Source organism: Trametes versicolor (genome assembly GCF_000271585.1).
Source record: "Trametes versicolor FP-101664 SS1 unplaced genomic scaffold TRAVEscaffold_6, whole genome shotgun sequence".
NCBI classification, from domain to species: domain Eukaryota; kingdom Fungi; phylum Basidiomycota; class Agaricomycetes; order Polyporales; family Polyporaceae; genus Trametes; species Trametes versicolor.
In genome coordinates, this window is record NW_007360326.1 from 708221 (window position 1) to 725917 (window position 17697).

Genomic DNA, 17697 nt, shown 5'->3' on the forward strand with positions numbered 1-17697 from the left:
GTGGCATGTATGGTACTATGCAGCGAAGCGATGTTTCCCAAAATATCTCTGTATGCGATGGATGTCACCTCATATGTTCTAAATGCACACTTTGTCTGAGAAATCGAACGTCGACGCCGGGGGCATTTGCGATAGCGGAATTGAGCGGCTGTAGAGCGAACAGCGACACTTGCCTATTCTGGAACTACACCCGCCGGGCGCCACCGACTGACCGCCGATTACGAGTCGCAGTTTGGGTCTCCGCGGGTCTTCGACGTGCATTCGTTCCTCTGTCTACCGGCTGATCCCCTCGGCGACGTCTGCTTCGACCTGAAATACCTTCTTCTGGTTGACTCGCGCTGTATATTCATGCTGTGATGCTTCCGCGGTCCGCACCACACTTCAGCCGCGATGTCTGACGACGTGCCGTCCTGGCCATCTCTCTACAATATCGTCGTGGAGCTCTTTCCGCTGCAGCATAGGGATCCTGAACAGCCAATAGGGAGATACTTGCACGACCCCCACGGTGCGTTCCTGCAACATGTAATGAATGGCCCAGACGTGGCTGACACGCAGCATATTAGACGTCTTCCGTTTTACGCTTTATTGGACGCTCATCTTCTACATTCCCCTGTATATTCTATGCGGAACCTACGCGTTCTTGAACCTGGCCTTCCCTCCGTTCCACGCGCCCCTGAAGTCACGCAAGCCGAAAGCCATCAGGGCGGACTCGGGCCCCTCGTACCGCAGCGTCGAGGGTCGGGACGACATTCCCATGCGGCGATACGACCGGCAGCTAGGCCCCGACACGCAGAGTCAAGCCCCTGCGCCATCGCGCTCTCGTGCGAAGCAGAACGAGACAAGATCGCGGCTGACCTTCGCTCTGCTGGTGCTCTTCGTGTTCGCGGTGGCGGCGCTGGCCGGAGCCGTAGTTGGATCTGCAATTATCGGCTATGTAATGGCCGGTCTATTCAAGGCGTCGAAGTACAACATGTCAACGTGAGTGCAGTGCAATTCATTACGCGTTATGTCAGCGGGACTGACGGCCCTCCTAGCTGGATTCCGTTCATCGGAGGGTTGCTGCAGACGCTTGTGGGATTTCTTGGGTACGTACGGCCGTTACGCAGCCAGGGCTGCTGATGCGTGAACACGGTCGCTGATCATGCCCCTCACCCAGTCTCTGGCCTACCGTCATCGACATCATATGAACACATCTGTCGCCTGCCGTGTCGCTGGCCGTGGGCACACCCCTGTGCGAGCGTGTTGTGATACCCCTCATGACCAGTGCTGTATCATACCGACCTACTCTAGATTCGTGCCAGTGCGCATCTTCTACAGCCCCCTAAAGATACCCTCCCCGTGAGAGCAGTCCGACCGCCGACTGATGCGGATGTGCGCAACCATCTCCTGTGTTTTGCGAAACAGGTTAGGAGAAGCCTCCAGGTCGGTGGCATATGATGGCATGCAGAGCTAGTCTGCCAGATGACGCACCGGCCGATGTCCGCGTGCTACCAAACAACGCCTGCAGTGCTGATTCCGCCCGCCGGGACGTGGCGTACCCGGAGGGCGTGTACTTTCTGTGGGCTAGGTTCGGTCCCGCAGACAGGGCGCGCCTCTGTACTGCCTCCGGTCCCGCCGACGTTGTTGTAGGTATGTCACTTGGTCCTTCTTGGCTTCAGCCGACCGCCGCCCGTTGCTCATCACGCTGGACAGAGGTACCAGGGCCTCGTCCACGGTTGGGAAGGTAACAGGAGCAATCAACCCATGATCGGGACGTATTCTCTCTCGCCCGCGGCGAAACCTCGATTGTCGCTCGCACTGTTCGACTCCTACCAAGTACAGGTCGCAGATGGTACCTCTCCGTCTACTCGTTCACACCGAAGCAATGTTCCCCAGGAGCATCACGTTTTACCGAGGTATGGCCCCTGGCCACAGTTGCAGATCACATACACTTGTCGAACGCAAACGGATGGATCGGGCGACAGGGTCTACAAGACCCGTCAGGCCCGAAGAGCCGCTGTACCATCCACGATCGGGCGTACAGAGAGCGCTGAAAGCGTGAAAGCACTGGAGTACTTCTTGAGACCAGCTAGGTTATCCCGACGATCCCACGAGTACGGAACCCCAGGCAGGACTCAACATTCAAACGCGCCGCTTGCCAGATGCATGCAGCCACACCGCCAACACGCTGCCACTGTCCGCGCCTTGCGGCCGATGTTCGACGTCCCTGCCGTCTGCCGTCTGGCGAGATATCTCGCTCGTCTGTCGGCCTTACGCCTTAGCGGCCTGCCGCGACTGAACCTTCGGCGTGCAGCCAGCCGCGACCCCGCTATTCTTAGCGGCGTGTTCTCTGCGCTCTGGACGGTTGACTTGCCTGCGAATATGAAGTGATCGCTCTTCTTCGGGTTGAGCGTTTACCCGCGAGCTGCGATGGTCCCCATAGGGGCTTGTCATGCAGCCCGTCGGGCACGCTGGTGACGCTAGATTTTCGGAGTTTACTCTCCGGAACTCGAGCCAGGTAGATACATCTCATCACCCCTCCACCTCCTACCCCCGAGGAAATGCCTTTACGCACAGCGTGTGGGACTCCCGATAGCACCCGTTAGCCCTACCTAATACCCACTAAAACCTCGCTATTAACAACCCAGTTCACCGGCAGCATGTTCACGTCCGCCAGGACCGAGCACCAGGTATTCTGTACTTTCCTTATCTTCTCCTTCCTTTTCACTTTACTCACTTTTGCTACATTTCTATCAAGCGTCAGTCTTCTATTAATCGTTGCATACCATCTCTGCTTCACTTCCTGTGCCGTGAATTGGATTCCCTCGTTCTTGATTACGCGCTCGCAGCGAAGCTTCCACACCAGGTACGTTGATTCCGAGCACAGGATCGTCCATAGCTTCTCTTGCCATGTCCTCCGCTCGCCATTTTCAGTCGCGAAGGACGCACACGCCACTCCGAGCATCGTCCCCATCGTTTGCGATTTCCAAGTATGGCCAGCGTTCTCCCACAGCTCTCGCAGCAATCTCCAGATTAACTCTCTACCCTCGGCCTTGCATTCGGTGAGGATGTGCTCCATTGACTCGAGCTCGCCGCAAGTACCGCATGTTGCTCTTTCTTGCAGCTCATTCGACATGCTCGCCCGTTGCCAGTGTCTTCCGACCATGAAGCTGTCGTGTATTGCTCTCCACATGAACTGTCTGCACTCTCTCGAGATGCTATCATTTGTGAGTGACAGCCATATCATTTCATTCGTTACTTCCCTGCCAAATTTCTCGCTAATCTCTGTCTTGATTACTGCGAGATTTCTAACCGTGCTCGGTCTCTGTTTCGCTGTACGTGCTTTCCTCTGCCTTATTGCCTTATATGCCAGCTTTTGCGTCATTGCGCTCAGCTTTGCGCCCGACAGCCATAGCTCATGCGGTATCGTGAAATCTAGGTCTTCCATCTGGCCCATTTCGGCTCCCTTGGCCGCCAGTCTGTCCGCCCCTTCGTTGAGTTCAAGGCCGCTGTGTCCTTTCACCCATCGCATCGCCGTCACCGTTGTCCTAGCGCGTAGTGCCGCAACAGTCGCTCTCGCAAGGTAGCTATTCTTCTGCGTGACGTATCCCTCGTCTTCGTGCCTCTTCCTGTCTCTCGTTAACGCTTTGATTACAGTCCTTGAGTCCGTTTCATGGACAAGCGGCCGCCGACCATCAAGCTTTGTCGTCGCCAGCAGCGTTGCAGTCATCTCCGCCGTCTGGTTTGTTTGCAGCATTGTCCGTGGTAGCCTCATAGCAATGTTCTCCGTGCTCTCTGCCGCAACGTACACTCCCGCCCCCGCTCTGGCGTTCGCGTCGCCGTTCTGTGAGCACGATCCGTCTGTTCCGATTGTCTTGAACTCACTAGTTCTCTGCAGAATCAGGCTCGGCGGCGTCCTGGATAACGGTCTGCCATCCGTGAATACTCTGAACGTCTCGCTCAGCTGGCCCTTCGTTGTCACTCTTCTGTCCACTACTTCAGCCTCTATACCCAGCTCTTTTGCCCAGGCGTCATCCTCGTCTTCGTAGTCTTCCGGTTGTTCTTTCCTCGGGTCCCATTTTGGAGGGAGGAGGTCAAGGATTTGCTTCGCTCTGATGTAGCAGCGGTGCGGGTTGGCGCATCTACTCTGGGTTACCTGAGCTTCACAATCTGTGCATACACATCGCATTGTCGGTTTGTGGGCCGGGTTCTCAAGCGCCTTTGCCAGCCCCTCGAAGTCGCCCACCGTGCGTAGTCCATGATTTCTTTTCATGCATATTGTTGTTACTGACTTCGCCGAGAGCCTCCCCATTCTCTTCCGCTCTGTTTGGTTGTGGTCCCACATGGGCATCGCTCGAAGCGCAGACCTGCTGAAGGCGATCGCTTCTTGCCGGACGCCATACTTCTTACCCGCGTCGATCATGGCTTTCAAGTCAGGTGCGAGTTTTCTTGCTGCAGGCTTCCAGTGCTGTAGGAACGTACTGATCCTTAGCTCCTTCTCTTTTAGGTGCACATCCTTTGGGACGTTTATGGCAAGTAGGTCATCCACCACTCTCGCCCAGTCCGGCCGATCCTCACCATATTTTAGATACTCTTTCAGCCACATTATATCTATCGCTTCATTTCTTGCTTCCAGGTCTAGCAGACCAATGCCCCCCTCACTTATCGGAAGGTACAGGTGTTCTGTTGCTATCGGGACGTGTGGCTTATCACTCCATACATAGTTGCGTATTATTTTGTTGAGCCTCTTCACTATCGCGCCTGGCATCCGCTGGACATCGGTCAGGAACTGTGTCATGCCGCCCGCCATCATTTGCACGGTCTGCGCTTTGCCTAGGACGGTGGCGTGCCCCATCTTCCATCGTTCCAGCACTGCTTGTACTTTCTCGATCTTCGGAGTCCATACCGCACACTGTTCCACTCCATTTCCCATGAATGCTCCCAGAATTCTCACCGCCTCTCCTTCCTTCGCCACATGCACCCCCGTGGGGTAGTTCCGCCACTTCCCAGTCCTCTCGTACACCTCAATCATTTCCCTTCGGAACTCCCTCGAGCCCAACGGGATTATCTCTGTCTTCCCGATATTGAAACGCGCCTTGGCTGCCGAGCACCACGTGTCAAGGACGCTCTGCAAGACTTGGAAGTCGTCCTCCTCTGACAAGTATACCGTTGTGTCATCCGCGAACAGCGTCGCTTTAAGTGCGCTTCCACTGGTGGGTATGTTCATGCCCTTCAGCGGCGAGTTTCTTATCATCGCGGACAGCGGCTCGATTGCAAGGTCGAAGAGGAGGCACGACAATGGGTCGCCTTGCCTCACCCCTCTATAGATCTTGTACGTCTTGCTCGTTACGCCGTTTATCACCACTGACGTCCTCGCCTCCCCGTATAGGGACTTGATTATGTTCGTGAATGTGTCCGGTATCCCGAACGCTTCCAGGACTTTCCACAGATAGTCGTGCGCAATCTTGTCGTACGCCTTCTCTTGGTCCAGTGCTACGATCGTCCCGTTGACCTCTTTCGCCTCGGCCCAGGTTATCATCATTTTGGCTAATTGGGTGTGGTTACGTAGCCTCCGCCCAGGGACAAAACCCGCTTGTGCTGGGTGCACTATTTCCGGGGCGACATCCGCAAGGCGTATCGCCAGCGTCTTACTCAGCAGCTTGTAGTCTGTGTTCAAGAGCGTTATAGGTCTGTAATTAACTACTTTCGTCCGGTCGCCCTTCTCCTTATAGATTGGCGACATCCATCCCTCCGCAAGGTTCGTGCTCGGGGACACTCCGTGTACGCGTACGTCTTCATATGCCGCCGTCAGGAGTTTGACTATGTCGAGCGTTGCACGCCCTTGGTGCCTGGAGTCTTCCACATAGCGGGCCTGGACCGTCTTCCACACTTCATACTGTATTCCATCTAGTCCCGGGGCCGTTCCGGTCTTCGCGAAACGCAACGAGAGTTCGACGTCCTCCCTGGTTATCGCAGCACCCATGAGTTCAGCTTGATCTCCTTCAATCCTGCTCGTTATACTTTCTAGCGCGGTCGCGATGTCCTTTTCTCTCTGCGCAGCTGCCGTTACATCCGCTCCGTCATCCTGGATGTTGTCGTGGTGCTGTCTCGCCATTTCGGCCATCCTAACTGGGTCGGATTCATAGACTTTCTCACCCTGAGGTGTCAGGATGCCCTCTCTCTCAAAGGCAGGGATGAGTTCTCTCGGCGCTTGCTTCCTGTGCAATCGCGTCCAGTACTTCGTTGGTCTCTCCCCGTCCATCCTGTGCTTTGCTCTCGCGTTCGCCTGCTGCTGCTTGTGTCTCTTCTCTTTCAGCTTCCTTATCTGCTCTGTCAGGGCCATCGCCTCGGCCGCCCGTACTGCCTCGCCGCTTTCCTTGTCATTCGTTACCTCTGCTAGCCTTGCTTCAAGCAAGCCGATCTCCTGGATTAGCTTCGGGACCGTTTCCTTCTCTCGTTGCCTCGCCATCGCAAGCCATTCTCCCTTCAACTTGTGCAGGATTACTTGCGGGTTTGACACCTGAGTCCTACCATCCCGTGTAACGTCCTCAAGATCTTTCATTGCTTCTAGTCCTTTTGACTTCATTTTCGCCGCCAACTTCTTGTCCTTGAGTAGGTGCAGCGGGAAGACAGGCCTTCCTTTCCCCACCGCCGGTTCACTCGGGGCCGTTAGCATGACAGAGACCATATTGTGGTCAGTCTTAACTCCTACTGGTTCTATTTTCCAGTCTCTAGCCCACCTGGCGAGATCTCTAGTGACATATATCCTATCAAGCCTCGACATCGTTCTCGCATCGCCTACACCTCTCTGGAAGGTGAAGTCTCTCGTGTCCGGGTGTACTGCACGCCAGCCGTCGACCATCATTAGTCCGAGGTCCGCTTTCAGCTCATCCAAGTCTTCGGCTGACGCGTCCACAGCGTCTTCGGTGGCCGGCGACCGATCCAGGACGTCTTCGACATTGTTGAAGTCACCTGCCATGAGGTCGGGCTTTGGGACGGTCGGTCTCGTGCGGTAGAAATCTCTAACTTGCTGGTAGAACGCTCTCCTCTCTGCCACCCCCGCCGACGTTGGGGCGTAGATACAGAGGATCTCTCTCTGTTCCCCCCCTCGCCAGGGGAGGGAGAGTTGCATTGCCCTTCCTGGGACCACAACCGTCATTCTTGCTCCCTCCGTGTTTATTATCTTCTTGTTTAGCACGATTGCCACGCCTTCCTTCTGCGTTGGCGCCTCAGGGTGAGGTGAGTAAAATATCTTTATCCTGTTTGCAAACATTCTGTGCAACTCCGCTTTCCTCTCTTCCGTTAGGTGCGTTTCTTGCATCAGCATCACTCCGATGCGTGACGCCGTCAATACACGGTACATCTTGCCCCATTTGTTGTTCTCATGGTCACAGACTAACGTCCCGAAACCGTTGATATTCAGCGTCGCCACTCTTATCGCGGTTTTCTGAGCAAGGTGTTCGTCCCGCTGCCTTCGGCGGGCATTTCCCCGCGTTTGCCTGTCGCTTTCTTCATTTGTCCCGTTCTGGTCGTTTCCGTTTCTCTCATTTCGCATTCTTCGCTCATTTCGCTGCTGCCCGTCGCTCGGGAGTCCCGCATTACTACATACGTCGCGCCTTTGCTGGACCCCGGCGCCGCCACCGATTCCGGTAGAGCGTTCATCAGGTCTGGGTTCGGCGGGTGGGCTCTCACACCCTCGCGCTCTACCAGTGCGCATGTCACCGTAGCCAGTGCTGTTAACCCGTTGTGTATGATTTGTTTGTAATGAATTGGGAGTTGCTTAGATGTCCTACATGTTTGCAACCAAGTCCATGCAGTGAGGGGCATATCCCCGCCCCAAGGGCGACTATGCACTTCGCAGAGGTGTCCTCAGCCTAGTTTGATTCTTCCTCTGCTGGCTTCAGCCTCTCGGCACGGCACGTCGAGGCCTAAATAGGCCGCCGTTGTAGGGACAGACGTCCTCAGCTTTCCTGCGCCCGGAGGCCAGTATATTTGGGCCGAGGACGGACACTGCTCATCCCGCTTGCACCGTACTAGGCCGGCTACGCTAGATATGAGCAGTCTTCCTTGGAGCGCGGTGGTCAGTCGCGTTCGGGGAGGGGACAGTCGATTCGCTCAGTCACAGATGGCATTCATTCCTACTGCGTGTTCGTTACATGATCAAGATATCGTAGTCCAACAGACGTAGTGCTCGTTGTCAACGGCGGGTGCCCAGCGACTTAGGCGGCGCAGCCTTGCGCTTCCCGCTGGCGCGGTCGCCGTTGTCGTCGCCTGACTCGTCGTCACGTCCGCCGTGGCCCTTGTACCCGCCGCGCTTCTCGATGACCGTCTGCCATCCTGCAACATGCGGGAAGGGGCACTGGTCGGTCTGGTGGTCTGCTCCGTGGCACATCTCGCACCGCGTCTGGCGGCGCGAGACGGTCGCGCGGACGGTCTCGCCGGAGAAGGGGGACACCTTGAGGTTGTCACGCCAGTCCACCCAGAACTTCGAAGACTTCGTCGGGGGGTCCATGTAGATGTACGCCACCTTCGTAGTCTTAGTCTTGGTGACCACGTCGCGCACGACGACGTCGAGGGAGTCGATGACCTTGCACGTCGCTACGTTCTTGTCTGCGAACGATGCATAGTCCTGGTTCGCGGAGACTAGCGTCTTCAGGTCTTCGTACACCTTGTCCTTGGTGAATTCCTCCATCACGAGCTCTCTGATCGCGTACACCTCCCAGCGGGTTAGGCCGATGAGGGGCAGCAGCAGCTTCGGAGGGGTGGAGGCATCGGCCGTCGCGACGAACGAGATGTCTCTGAAAATCCAGATGCGCTGGACGATCAGGAGCATCGCGACGACGGGCGGCCAGCTGTGGCTCATCCAGGCCGTGGCTGCCTCCCATCGCTGGACGCCGTTCTGAGTGCGCGTCGGCGGGATGATGCCGAACGGGACGTCGCCGAAGGCCGCCTTGAGGGTCCGGTTGAGGGCGCCGTGCGTCTCGCTCGCCTTCGCGTCCGAGATGTGGTCCTGACCGAAGGGTTCCAGCGCCACCCGCTCCGGTTTCTGCCTCCAGCTCGCGACGGTGGCCTTGTGGACGTTTCTGAGTTTGTCGTCCGGGTCACGCAGATGGATCTCCGGGTAGCCCCCCTGCGGGTTCGGGGGCATTCCCAGCGCGGCGAAGTGGGCGCGCCTGCTGTTCCAGAGCTGCGCGACCGACGCACTCATCGAGTTGTCCTGCTTCATCGGCGCCGGCGGCAGCTTCGGCACCTTTGACCAGTCGACGTCCATCGGCCACTTGGCCGCGTTCGTCGCCTGGGCCGAGGGGTGAGCGGGGTGCGAGACGCTCGTCTGAGCCATCGACGACAAGCCCGCCACCGGCGCGCCGTTCGCGCTGCCCTGGTTCCACATCGACGGGTCCATGTTCGGTGTCGGTTGGCGTAAGTTCTGCGTCCGGACGAACGGCGCTTCCTCCCTCGGGCGCGCCGCTGCCCCGGGGTCCGCCTGCTGGTTGAATTGACTCAGGAGGTTGCGCGCCGCCGGGTGGTAGGTCCTGGGGGCGTTCATCGGCGGGGGGTAGATCACCTGCGCAGGCGTTCGCATGCGCGAGGAGGATGCGACGGGGGGGTGCATATCCTGTCGGACTTGCTGCCACGCGTCCTGCGCTTGCTGCTCCGGCCACTCGTGCACAACGCTCGGCGTCGCAACACTCAGGCTCGTCGCGTTGGCCCGCATTCTCATCGCAAGACTCGTCGTCTGGGTGGAGGGGATTGGCGCCGTTGGCATCATCGGCTGGTGCTGCAGCTGGGGGAGCGCCGCCGCGGGTTGCTTCGCGCGTGCTCGGTCCGACATCGCGGGTTGCTGCTGGGGCGTCGGCATCCGCGGGGCAGGGGGAGCGCCCTCGGTGATAGCGGCGGCCTGTTGTCTCGCCGGGAAGATGTGCAGCGCCTGGACGCCTTCTTCTCCGAGTAGCTTGACGACAATCGGGTTGTCGGCGAGCGGCTGGCCGGGGATGTCGACGATGCACGCCTCGAGCTGCTTGCGACAGTTGCGCGCCATGGCTAGCACGATGAATTCAATTACGAATTCGCGCTCCGTTCGTGCGTTCTGGAGCGCCGCCGGGTACGGAGGGGGTACCTCTTGCTGCTTCAGGTTCGCATACCCTCCGCACGCCCGATCGATCCGGTCGATCTCCGATTGGTCCGGGTCGTCCGAGCCCTCGTCGTCCTCCATGGGGACGTCGTGCTGCTCCGTTGGTTGGTACGGAGGTTGCAAGAGGGCGGGGTTGATCGTGTCGTGCTGGTTCGAGAGCTCTAGGTCGCCGTCTAGTGACGTGTCCACCCTCTGCCGCTTACGGGCAGGCTGCGCGTTCATCTGGGGGTTGATGTAGTTCTCCAACGACGTCACGGCGTGGTCGTAACTAGGGAGCGGCAGCGGGGGGTAGTTCATCTCGAGCTCCTGCTGCTGGTAGCCCATCTGGCGCTTCGGGGAGGATGTGACGAACGAGGAGGAGCTGCTTAGGTCGAAACCGTCGAGCGCGTCACCGGTGCTCCCGTAGCCCACGCCGTCGTTCGAGATGCCGTAGTTTTCCACCTCCCCGGACTGCTGCTGCTGCTGAGCGAGACCCGCGAGGTGCATGAACTCGCTGAAGTCGACCGTCTGCTCGTACGGGCGCGGGGACGGTGACGGGGTTGGCTCCCATGAGGATAGGCCGCCGGGGAAGTACTCGTTTGCCGTACTCTGGCCCGAGCCGTACTCGCTCTTCATGCGCACCGCGGTTAGTACTCGCCGCGGCCGCATTTCGGTAGTACGCACCTGCTGCTCGACGTTCTGGAAGTCTCTCGTGAACGTCCTGAACGTGCCGCCTAACTCTCCACCCTCGTAGGCCGGGAGTAGCTGGTTTTTCGGCGCTACATAGCGTGTTTTGCCTGCGGGCCGCGGCGACGTGCGCAGGCTCGCGCTGGTCCTGGGCGGGACTTGCGCCAGCGGGGGGAACTGCGGCGTTTGCGGGGGGCGGTCCATCGTAGAGGCAGGTAGGTGTTGTCGGGTGGGGTTGGCAGGGGGAGGTCAGGGAGGGGCAGGACGCTCTCTCTCTCCCCCTCCCCTTTTGTTCGCCTCTGCCACCTGTTCGGCACCCGAGCACCTTCAGCTTCAGATGCTGGGTGGCCAGTTTGGGACGCTCCGAGTAGTCTGTTGAATGTTCAGGTGTCTGCTACTCGCGCGCGCTCCTCACGGGCAGTCTGTTGCCGTTCTTGCTGTTTGCTCGCGCTTGCCGCTTAGTCATCACCCGGTGCGGCGGGGCTATGCCGTTCGTTCGGCACTCGCCGCAGCTGTGGCTGGTTTGTGTGGACGCCTTTGGCTCGACAATCGGCATTCTCCGCGCACTCCCATACAGCACGTACATTTCCTATCCCGCATCCCGCCTTTCTCAGATCTCGCCGCCCTACCCTTTGCCCGCCTTTCCCAAAGCGTCCAGGCATGTAGCCCCTCGCCGTGCGTCTCCAGGTCGAGTTGGGCAATGCAGCTCGTGCGTCTCCTGCGGTTACTCCGTGCGGCCGTTCCCCGTTCGCTGCTGGCGCGGTACTTCGCCTTCCCTGACGACCGTTGCGTCGAGTTCGAGTGGGATGCACCGCTCCGGTGCGGGTGGGCGTACGATTTGACGGATGATCGACTCCCAGAGGCCCATTCTGACCGTTTGCCCTTGGATGTGCTGGATCGCCAGGCATGCGAAGATGATGGGAGACGTGTCGTTCTCGTTCTGGACGATGAACTCCGTGACGGCAGAGTTCGTCGACCTGACCCTCGTTACTTCTCCGACAACACCTGAGTCCTGCGCCGAGTAGCAGGGTGGGGTGTATCCTCCATTGGCTGGCAGGTCCCGGGCGTGGAGGGTTAACGTTACAATCTTCACTCGCTGGCCGACGTGGAGAGGGACTCGTGGGACGAGTGGGACGTCAAAGTGTTGAACGAAGGTGTCTGGGTGGTACGGGTTCTCAGAGGGGATGCAGGACGTTTCTCTAGCATAGACAGTGGTCTCCATGTCGGTTGTGGGTGGTTTTGTGCTGTATGCATGGGTGGTTGCGCCTCTTATACAGCATTTGAGCGTTTCGGTTCGGTGATTGAGGCCGGCGATGAGCCGGCGATGAGAATTGGCGAACGCCGCTGGCGAACGCCGCTGGCGCTATGTTACTCTCTGCGGTGAAGTATTGGCGCTGTTTCGCAGTTCTTGTTGCGTGCTGGGATCCTCAGGGATGTGGCTACCGCTCCTCGTACATTGGAGTGTCCGTGCTTCCTGTTCGTCACCGACTCTGTCGTTTGCCTTCTCGACGTGCTGCTCACGCTTCGTTGGCTGGCGCAACCGGCGAGGGAGGGTGGGGTCGGCGGGCTGCGCCATTGCATCCAGCGTCTATTGCCACGTCACCCTCTCGAGTTCATTTCCTCGTCCAACGCCTTTGCTTCTGCATGGAACATTATCTGTATGTCGCAGACACTTCCGGGCTCGCACTTGCTCGCCTTTTGGCTCTCCTTGACCACATTTCAGGTCGTTTTAACGCAGGAGAGGGGGGGAACTCTCTCTTCCCAACCGTGGGAATACCTAGACCAGGTGGTGGTCGGTGTGAGAGAGCCCCAAGTGATCGCTCTTCTTCCATTATGCGCGCGGTCCGCCCTTTGTCCTCCGTCGCATCAGCTGGCCCCCCTCCGCCCAGCGTGCGGTGCCCCCCGCTCTCATGCCACCATCGATAGCATTCCGCAATGTCTCCATTTCGGGACGCGCGTGCAGCTAGCGCAGGACGCCTTCCGCTCCGAGACGCCTTCTCCCTTCTCCCGTACCAGAGGATCGGGCAGGTGAAGCGCAACAGAGCCCGAGCCCGCCTCCTTCTCCCCCTTCTTCACGCGCCTTCCGCACTGTAATATCCAGATATCCCAACGCCCGGACACCCGTACGTACGCGCGCGTTGCAACGTGCGCAGATGCTGTGGCTGGGGATAATGCTCAGCTGGCCCCGCGCCGTTGCGTGATGTTCCCAAGCGTTCTCAGGCCCTCCCGCCTGCCTGCCCCCAGCGCGCCAGAAGCAGATAAATGATTCGACTTTTCGTCGCGCGCGCCAGCGCGGCACGGCCACGCGCCGCTCGACGGTGATGAGGCGTGGGGTAGCAGCGGGCCCCATCCAGCAAATCCGCTGCAGAGTGCCTGCAGATGCAGATATCCGGGGGGCCCAGATCGCGCAGTCCAGCCTCCCGTGCGCGGGGCCGACAGCGTTGGCGTTGGCGTTGGCGTTGGCGTTGGCACGCCTGTGGGGGGCAATTGATCCTGTCGCGCGTGCACGATTGCCGGCCTGTCGCTGTCAAATAGCGCCCCTGCACCAGTGTACTTTCCGCAGGTCCGCCTGTCCGAGCGTGGTGAATGCGTGTGTAGGCTAGGCCGCATAAGGCGGCGGGGCGTACAAGCTCGCGCTTGGCGGGCACTCTACCGCCCTCGCTATTATCAATGGAAATTTTCGTGGGCCTCCATGAACCCGCCTACGGTAAACTCGAGGTACAGTCGGTCAGGGCGTGTTTCGACGTGCAAGCCACACGTACATGCACAAGCGCCATGAGCGGTCAACTCGAAACATCAAACAAATATTGCTGGTACCACCGCGGCCGAACGATGTGACGATTGAAAGTGCTTCTCCGAAATCGCGATCTGTGCTTGCACAGCAGCGCTCTGGGGAGTCGCGTTCGGCGTTACGGACTAAAAGAGATCGAAATGCCGGCAGCAATAGTATGAATTCCAGACTAGCACGGAAATGGGTGGCCAATTCAAAACATATCACCCCGGGACTCACGGTGGCGCTTACCGCTGCCACTATTATGCATTGTTAAGTTGTGCAGCCAGCGGAGGCTTGGCTGGAGCAAAACACCAGCGTATGCGCAGCTCCCCGCATCAGCGTGGGTGTTTTGTGGGTGCTGCGGCGAAATATCATGAGAGGACGAGCTCGCGCGCCCCATCCCATATGGAGCAGCAGCCACTGAGCGAACGGAGGTTCGAAAAGGGCTCGTGGGTCCATCAGCCTCGTCTTTCGCCTTTCTCAGGCGGCGTGTGGCCCTATGCAAAATACACGACGCACCCTTTGTCCTCTGCCTCGTTGCAGGATTCCCGCCGCGGCGCAGGCTTGCGGCTTCGCATCCACATCTCCAGGCTGGCATCACCAACCACAGACGCGCGGAACCCGAACGCACGTCCTCAGAAGTTCGCGGTGGACGTCGTGGGTACCTCGCCAGTCCAGCGGAGAAACGACCCTGCGCCATGAGAGGCGCTGTGAGCCCGATCGCGCTCGGGCTCCCATGGCCCAAGCGACGGTATGTTCGTCGCACGGCCCTCCACGGGAACGCGCCCAGCGTCCTCCCCACCCTCTGGGGGCCCAGAGGAGGCGCGCTGGGCCTCTGCGCTGGGAAGCACGCCCCAGGCCACCCGCGCACCGGCCTGGGGCAGCCAGGGCCCGCCCGTGGGTTCCTCGTCGTTGTCGCGGCGAAACCATGGTCGCGCGTTGCCCCCTCCCTCTGGAAGCCCTGCGCGCACCGTGTTTGTGCGTTCGTTCGTTCGCGATCGAGTACTGCGTCCGCGCGCGGTCCTCTGCGCGCCGGGGGCTCGCGCGCGCACTGCGGCGGTGTGGGCATGGGTACGGTGGCGCTGCGCGTGCGCACGCCCGTGCTCTGGAAGCGCGCCTGGGCACTGTACCGTGGCTGCTGCTCCCATACCGAAACAGCGAGCCGCGCAGGAGGAGGCGAGGAGAGGCGAGCGTAGCGTTAGTGCGCGTCCCTCCACGGCGTGCGAGGACGGACGGGGAGAGGCCGGTGGAGCGCGGGCGACGGGTGGGGGACGCGGCGTCGCGGCGCAGCCACTTTCCATGAACGCTGGCGTGGTTCCGGGTGCCCACCGTGGGGACGGCGGGGTGCGCGAGGGCGTCGCAGGCGGCGTCACCAGAAATTTTGCGGCTTCGGGGCGCAGATGAATGACGTCCGTGACGAGTCAAGCTCAGAGGGCGGCCTTCTGCGCCCCACCGCGCGGGAGACGTGCTCGTTTGTCTTCTACTGCACCCTGCGTGCTGCCGTGACATGACTTGCCAGTGACGGACGTGACCCGTACTTGCGGCGAGAGACAAAGTGCTGCGAAGGCGGTGACGGCATGCAGGCCCGGTGCCCGGCACAGGTGCGTGCAGCCAGAAGTCCTCCGAGCGCCGTAGCACGAGCCGCCGCGGTGGCCCGCGAGATGGCACTGATAGAGCACCGACGTCCTGGACGCCCCCGTGTCGCGCGCATCAGCAGCAGCAACGCGGCGGAAAACACAAAGAACTTGGCTGCAGCCGGGGAATCCACGGCGGAGAAGGGCACGCCCCTGCCAGGCCGCACGCACCGATGCGTCGATGCATCGGCTAGCGCCTGCGCAGCGGGTCTATGGGAAGACTCCGCCCGCGCGGGGAGCACCTATCGCATTCGGCAGGAATGCAGCGATTGCGGGGCGATAGCCGTACGTCCGTCCTGCTTCGCGCCCAGTGCGTGGCTGGCGCTTCATATCGGCGATGGCTCGGTAGGATCAGCGTATGCGGGTTGTGGCCACGCACGGGCTCGGGATCGAGCAGGAAACGCGGGAGGTGTACGGTGCAGCTGAGAGCACGGTGCTGTCGGAGGAGCCCGCCGAGGACGAGTGCGGGGCACACCGGCGGGTGCCCCGCACAATAACACGGGCGCATCTGCAGGGGCGCGAGGACGACCGTCGATCCTACGTACGCGGGGAAACACATCGGGTCGAGGACCGTACGTACCTGCAGATCCGCGAACGCGAGCCCCGTTGAGTGCGCGTGTGCGCGCCGCAGATACGCGGGACGTCCAGGCTACATTACGATTCGCATCCTTGCAGCACGGCGTTTTCGCGGTCGACGCGCGAGCGTGTGCACGCCGACAGGTGTTACGCCTGCCAAGCGCCCGGTGTTACGCTCGCGAAACCGCGAAGCCAAGTGCTCGTATGGGGGGCCAAATGCGGGTGAGAACGCGCTGGGGGCCGGGCGCGCCGCCATCGAGTGAGGGGCGAAAGCTCGGGGCCCACGCCTAAATGCGGCACGCGCGTGTGGCACGGTGAGACGCGACGCGTCGTTCGTACGTAGCAAGGAAGGCGTGCTCTACGCGGGAGGCGTATTTCGGGCGCAGGACCGTGACGGCATACCCACAGCGCGAGTGCGCGGGCTGCTGGGTGGTGGTCCGCGGTATGCGCATACACACAGGGAGTGGGAGCGTGTCTGTGCACGTCCAAGGGCGCAGGCCCAGGGGGCGTATGTGGTATAGGGCGGGCTCTCGCGCGGGTCGTACGGCCGTATGGCCGGGCGTTCGCCCGACGTCGCGTCGCGCTTTGTCACCCGGGGCGGGTCTGTACATAGCGGTTCATGAATGCGGCTTCGCGGCGGGACTTGGCGGAAACGGGGGTTTGGGGAGAGGAGAGGGACGGCTCGGACTCACGGAGAAGGATGGGACGGGCGAGGCACTGTAGCCGCCCCGGACGCGCTGAGGCATCCACACTGAGAACCCGCTCGCTAAATCGGGGAGGGCTGTTGTTGCGCCTGCGAGTGCATCTGCAGCGCGCGTCTGTGGCGGGCCTCCCTGCGAACCACCTGCGACACGCACACAACAGCATCGCCCAAACGGGCAGCAGATTCAGGTGGCAGGCTCAAACGGGCGTCCGAATCCGCAACGCCCATCTCGGTGCGTAGTAAGCTGTTGCTGCACCTGTGCGAGTGTGTGAGAGAACGACGCGTCGGAATGCAGACGCAAGTGTACAGACCAGGACGTGAACAGCCAAACTGCAACACCGGGGGGCACGGGCGCGGCTCCGGAGACAGTAGCTACTTGGCATGGCTGGGAGACAGGCTCAGGTCTCGGTCCTGGCGAACTCTGCACTGGCACTCACTTGCAACACCGGCGACACGACGCAGGGCGTTTGGAGGGGCGCAAGGTGTCCGTCCTGGCCCAGGGCGTGATCTGACGCTCCCCCGGACGCGGAGGTGGGCTGTCAGTGGTCGTTGTCAGTGCACGACGGTCTTGAGCGACGCATACCCCTCCCCCGGGCCAGGGGGTTCGCGTTCACTCAGGCAGAGTGTACGTGCAGCCTGGGAACCCAGCAGCGCACCGCGGCGTGTGGCGTGAGGAGCTGGCCGTGTTCCCGCCGCGAGCAGGCCTTCCAAGTCCCGCTGCTGCACACTCCTGAGCCCAGGGCACACGTTCCCCGGATGGGCTGCGCGAGCAGCTGTTCGCCGCGCGCGTGCCGCCGGGGCGTTCCCATGGGTGTCGCGCGCGCGGCGGTGGCCCTGCCCTGTCTCCTGTTGCTCGCGCGCGGCCGCATCGTGATCGCACGACTGGCAGAGTTGAAGGTTCGATGGGCAGTCTCCTGGGCACTGCTGGTGGCACGCCCTGGAGGCTGAGGGCCGTCCGCGCTGGCCGGCCGGATGCGACAGGCACGCGGCCACGTGCGGGCGTGCAGCACAGCACAGCACACCGCGCGCCCGTGAGTCCCGCCGGCGGGAGGGACAGATCGCACACGCCGCATCGCCCCCCTCCCTGAATTCGACGACGGGATCATCATGTCGACGATGGCGGTCGGGCCCTCGGCCCTCGGGCATACCGCGAGCTGATGCGCGCACCCGTGTTTTTCCCTCGCGCGCCGCGCGGGTGCGGTCTGGCCTGCAGAGGGCATGGAAATTCGAACGC

General features: G+C 60.7%; 10 protein-coding genes across 10 annotated transcripts; 2 read left to right on the forward strand and 8 right to left on the reverse strand.

The window, feature by feature from the left end:
* Positions 1-257: 257 nt before the first annotated feature.
* On the forward strand, positions 258-1322 carry TRAVEDRAFT_148434 (uncharacterized protein). Its single transcript, XM_008040441.1, has 4 exons — positions 258-505; positions 564-978; positions 1035-1085; positions 1157-1322. Exons 1-4 carry the CDS (start codon positions 391-393, stop codon positions 1185-1187), a joined length of 612 nt encoding a protein of 203 aa, XP_008038632.1. The 5' UTR covers positions 258-390; the 3' UTR covers positions 1188-1322.
* Positions 1323-2587: 1265 nt separating this feature from the next.
* On the reverse strand, positions 2588-2944 carry TRAVEDRAFT_123382 (uncharacterized protein; the record flags this gene model as incomplete). Its single annotated transcript, XM_008040442.1, has 1 exon — positions 2588-2944. The coding sequence occupies one exon, from the start codon at positions 2942-2944 to the stop codon at positions 2588-2590; it is 357 nt and encodes a 118-aa protein (XP_008038633.1).
* Positions 2945-2983: 39 nt separating this feature from the next.
* TRAVEDRAFT_101840 (uncharacterized protein) lies at positions 2984-3664 on the reverse strand (the record flags this gene model as incomplete). Its single annotated transcript, XM_008040443.1, has 1 exon — positions 2984-3664. A coding segment is annotated over one exon (681 nt), but the record flags the coding sequence as incomplete, so codon positions are not given.
* Positions 3665-3673: 9 nt separating this feature from the next.
* TRAVEDRAFT_124116 (uncharacterized protein) lies at positions 3674-4585 on the reverse strand (the record flags this gene model as incomplete). Its single annotated transcript, XM_008040444.1, has 1 exon — positions 3674-4585. A coding segment is annotated over one exon (912 nt), but the record flags the coding sequence as incomplete, so codon positions are not given.
* A 42-nt stretch (positions 4586-4627) lies between these two features.
* On the reverse strand, positions 4628-5011 carry TRAVEDRAFT_123455 (uncharacterized protein; the record flags this gene model as incomplete). Its single annotated transcript, XM_008040445.1, has 1 exon — positions 4628-5011. A coding segment is annotated over one exon (384 nt), but the record flags the coding sequence as incomplete, so codon positions are not given.
* A 6-nt stretch (positions 5012-5017) lies between these two features.
* Positions 5018-5278, reverse strand: TRAVEDRAFT_100218 (uncharacterized protein; the record flags this gene model as incomplete). Its single annotated transcript, XM_008040446.1, has 1 exon — positions 5018-5278. A coding segment is annotated over one exon (261 nt), but the record flags the coding sequence as incomplete, so codon positions are not given.
* Positions 5279-6045: 767 nt separating this feature from the next.
* Positions 6046-7306, reverse strand: TRAVEDRAFT_37293 (DNase I-like protein; the record flags this gene model as incomplete). The annotated part of the gene is made up of 2 exons (XM_008040050.1): positions 6046-6108; positions 6341-7306. 2 exons carry the CDS (start codon positions 7304-7306, stop codon positions 6046-6048), a joined length of 1029 nt encoding a protein of 342 aa, XP_008038241.1.
* Positions 7307-8176: 870 nt separating this feature from the next.
* On the reverse strand, positions 8177-10981 carry TRAVEDRAFT_20368 (uncharacterized protein; the record flags this gene model as incomplete). The annotated part of the gene is made up of 1 exon (XM_008039899.1): positions 8177-10981. One exon carries the CDS (start codon positions 10979-10981, stop codon positions 8177-8179), a length of 2805 nt encoding a protein of 934 aa, XP_008038090.1.
* Positions 10982-11501: 520 nt separating this feature from the next.
* Positions 11502-11999, reverse strand: TRAVEDRAFT_20369 (uncharacterized protein; the record flags this gene model as incomplete). Its single annotated transcript, XM_008039900.1, has 1 exon — positions 11502-11999. One exon carries the CDS (start codon positions 11997-11999, stop codon positions 11502-11504), a length of 498 nt encoding a protein of 165 aa, XP_008038091.1.
* Positions 12000-14149: 2150 nt separating this feature from the next.
* TRAVEDRAFT_58638 (uncharacterized protein) lies at positions 14150-14746 on the forward strand (the record flags this gene model as incomplete). Its single annotated transcript, XM_008040447.1, has 2 exons — positions 14150-14621; positions 14663-14746. Coding segments are annotated over exons 1-2 (456 nt in total), but the record flags the coding sequence as incomplete, so codon positions are not given.
* Positions 14747-17697: the final 2951 nt, after the last annotated feature.

Coding starts and splice junctions, on each gene's coding strand:
- TRAVEDRAFT_148434 (XM_008040441.1), top strand. CDS start 391: ATGTCTGACGACGTGCCGTCCTGGCCATCTCTCTACAATATCGTCGTG. Junction 506..563: donor ATACTTGCACGACCCCCACG/GTGCGTTCCTGC, acceptor GCAGCATATTAG/ACGTCTTCCGTTTTACGCTT. Junction 1,086..1,156: donor ACGCTTGTGGGATTTCTTGG/GTACGTACGGCC, acceptor CCCCTCACCCAG/TCTCTGGCCTACCGTCATCG.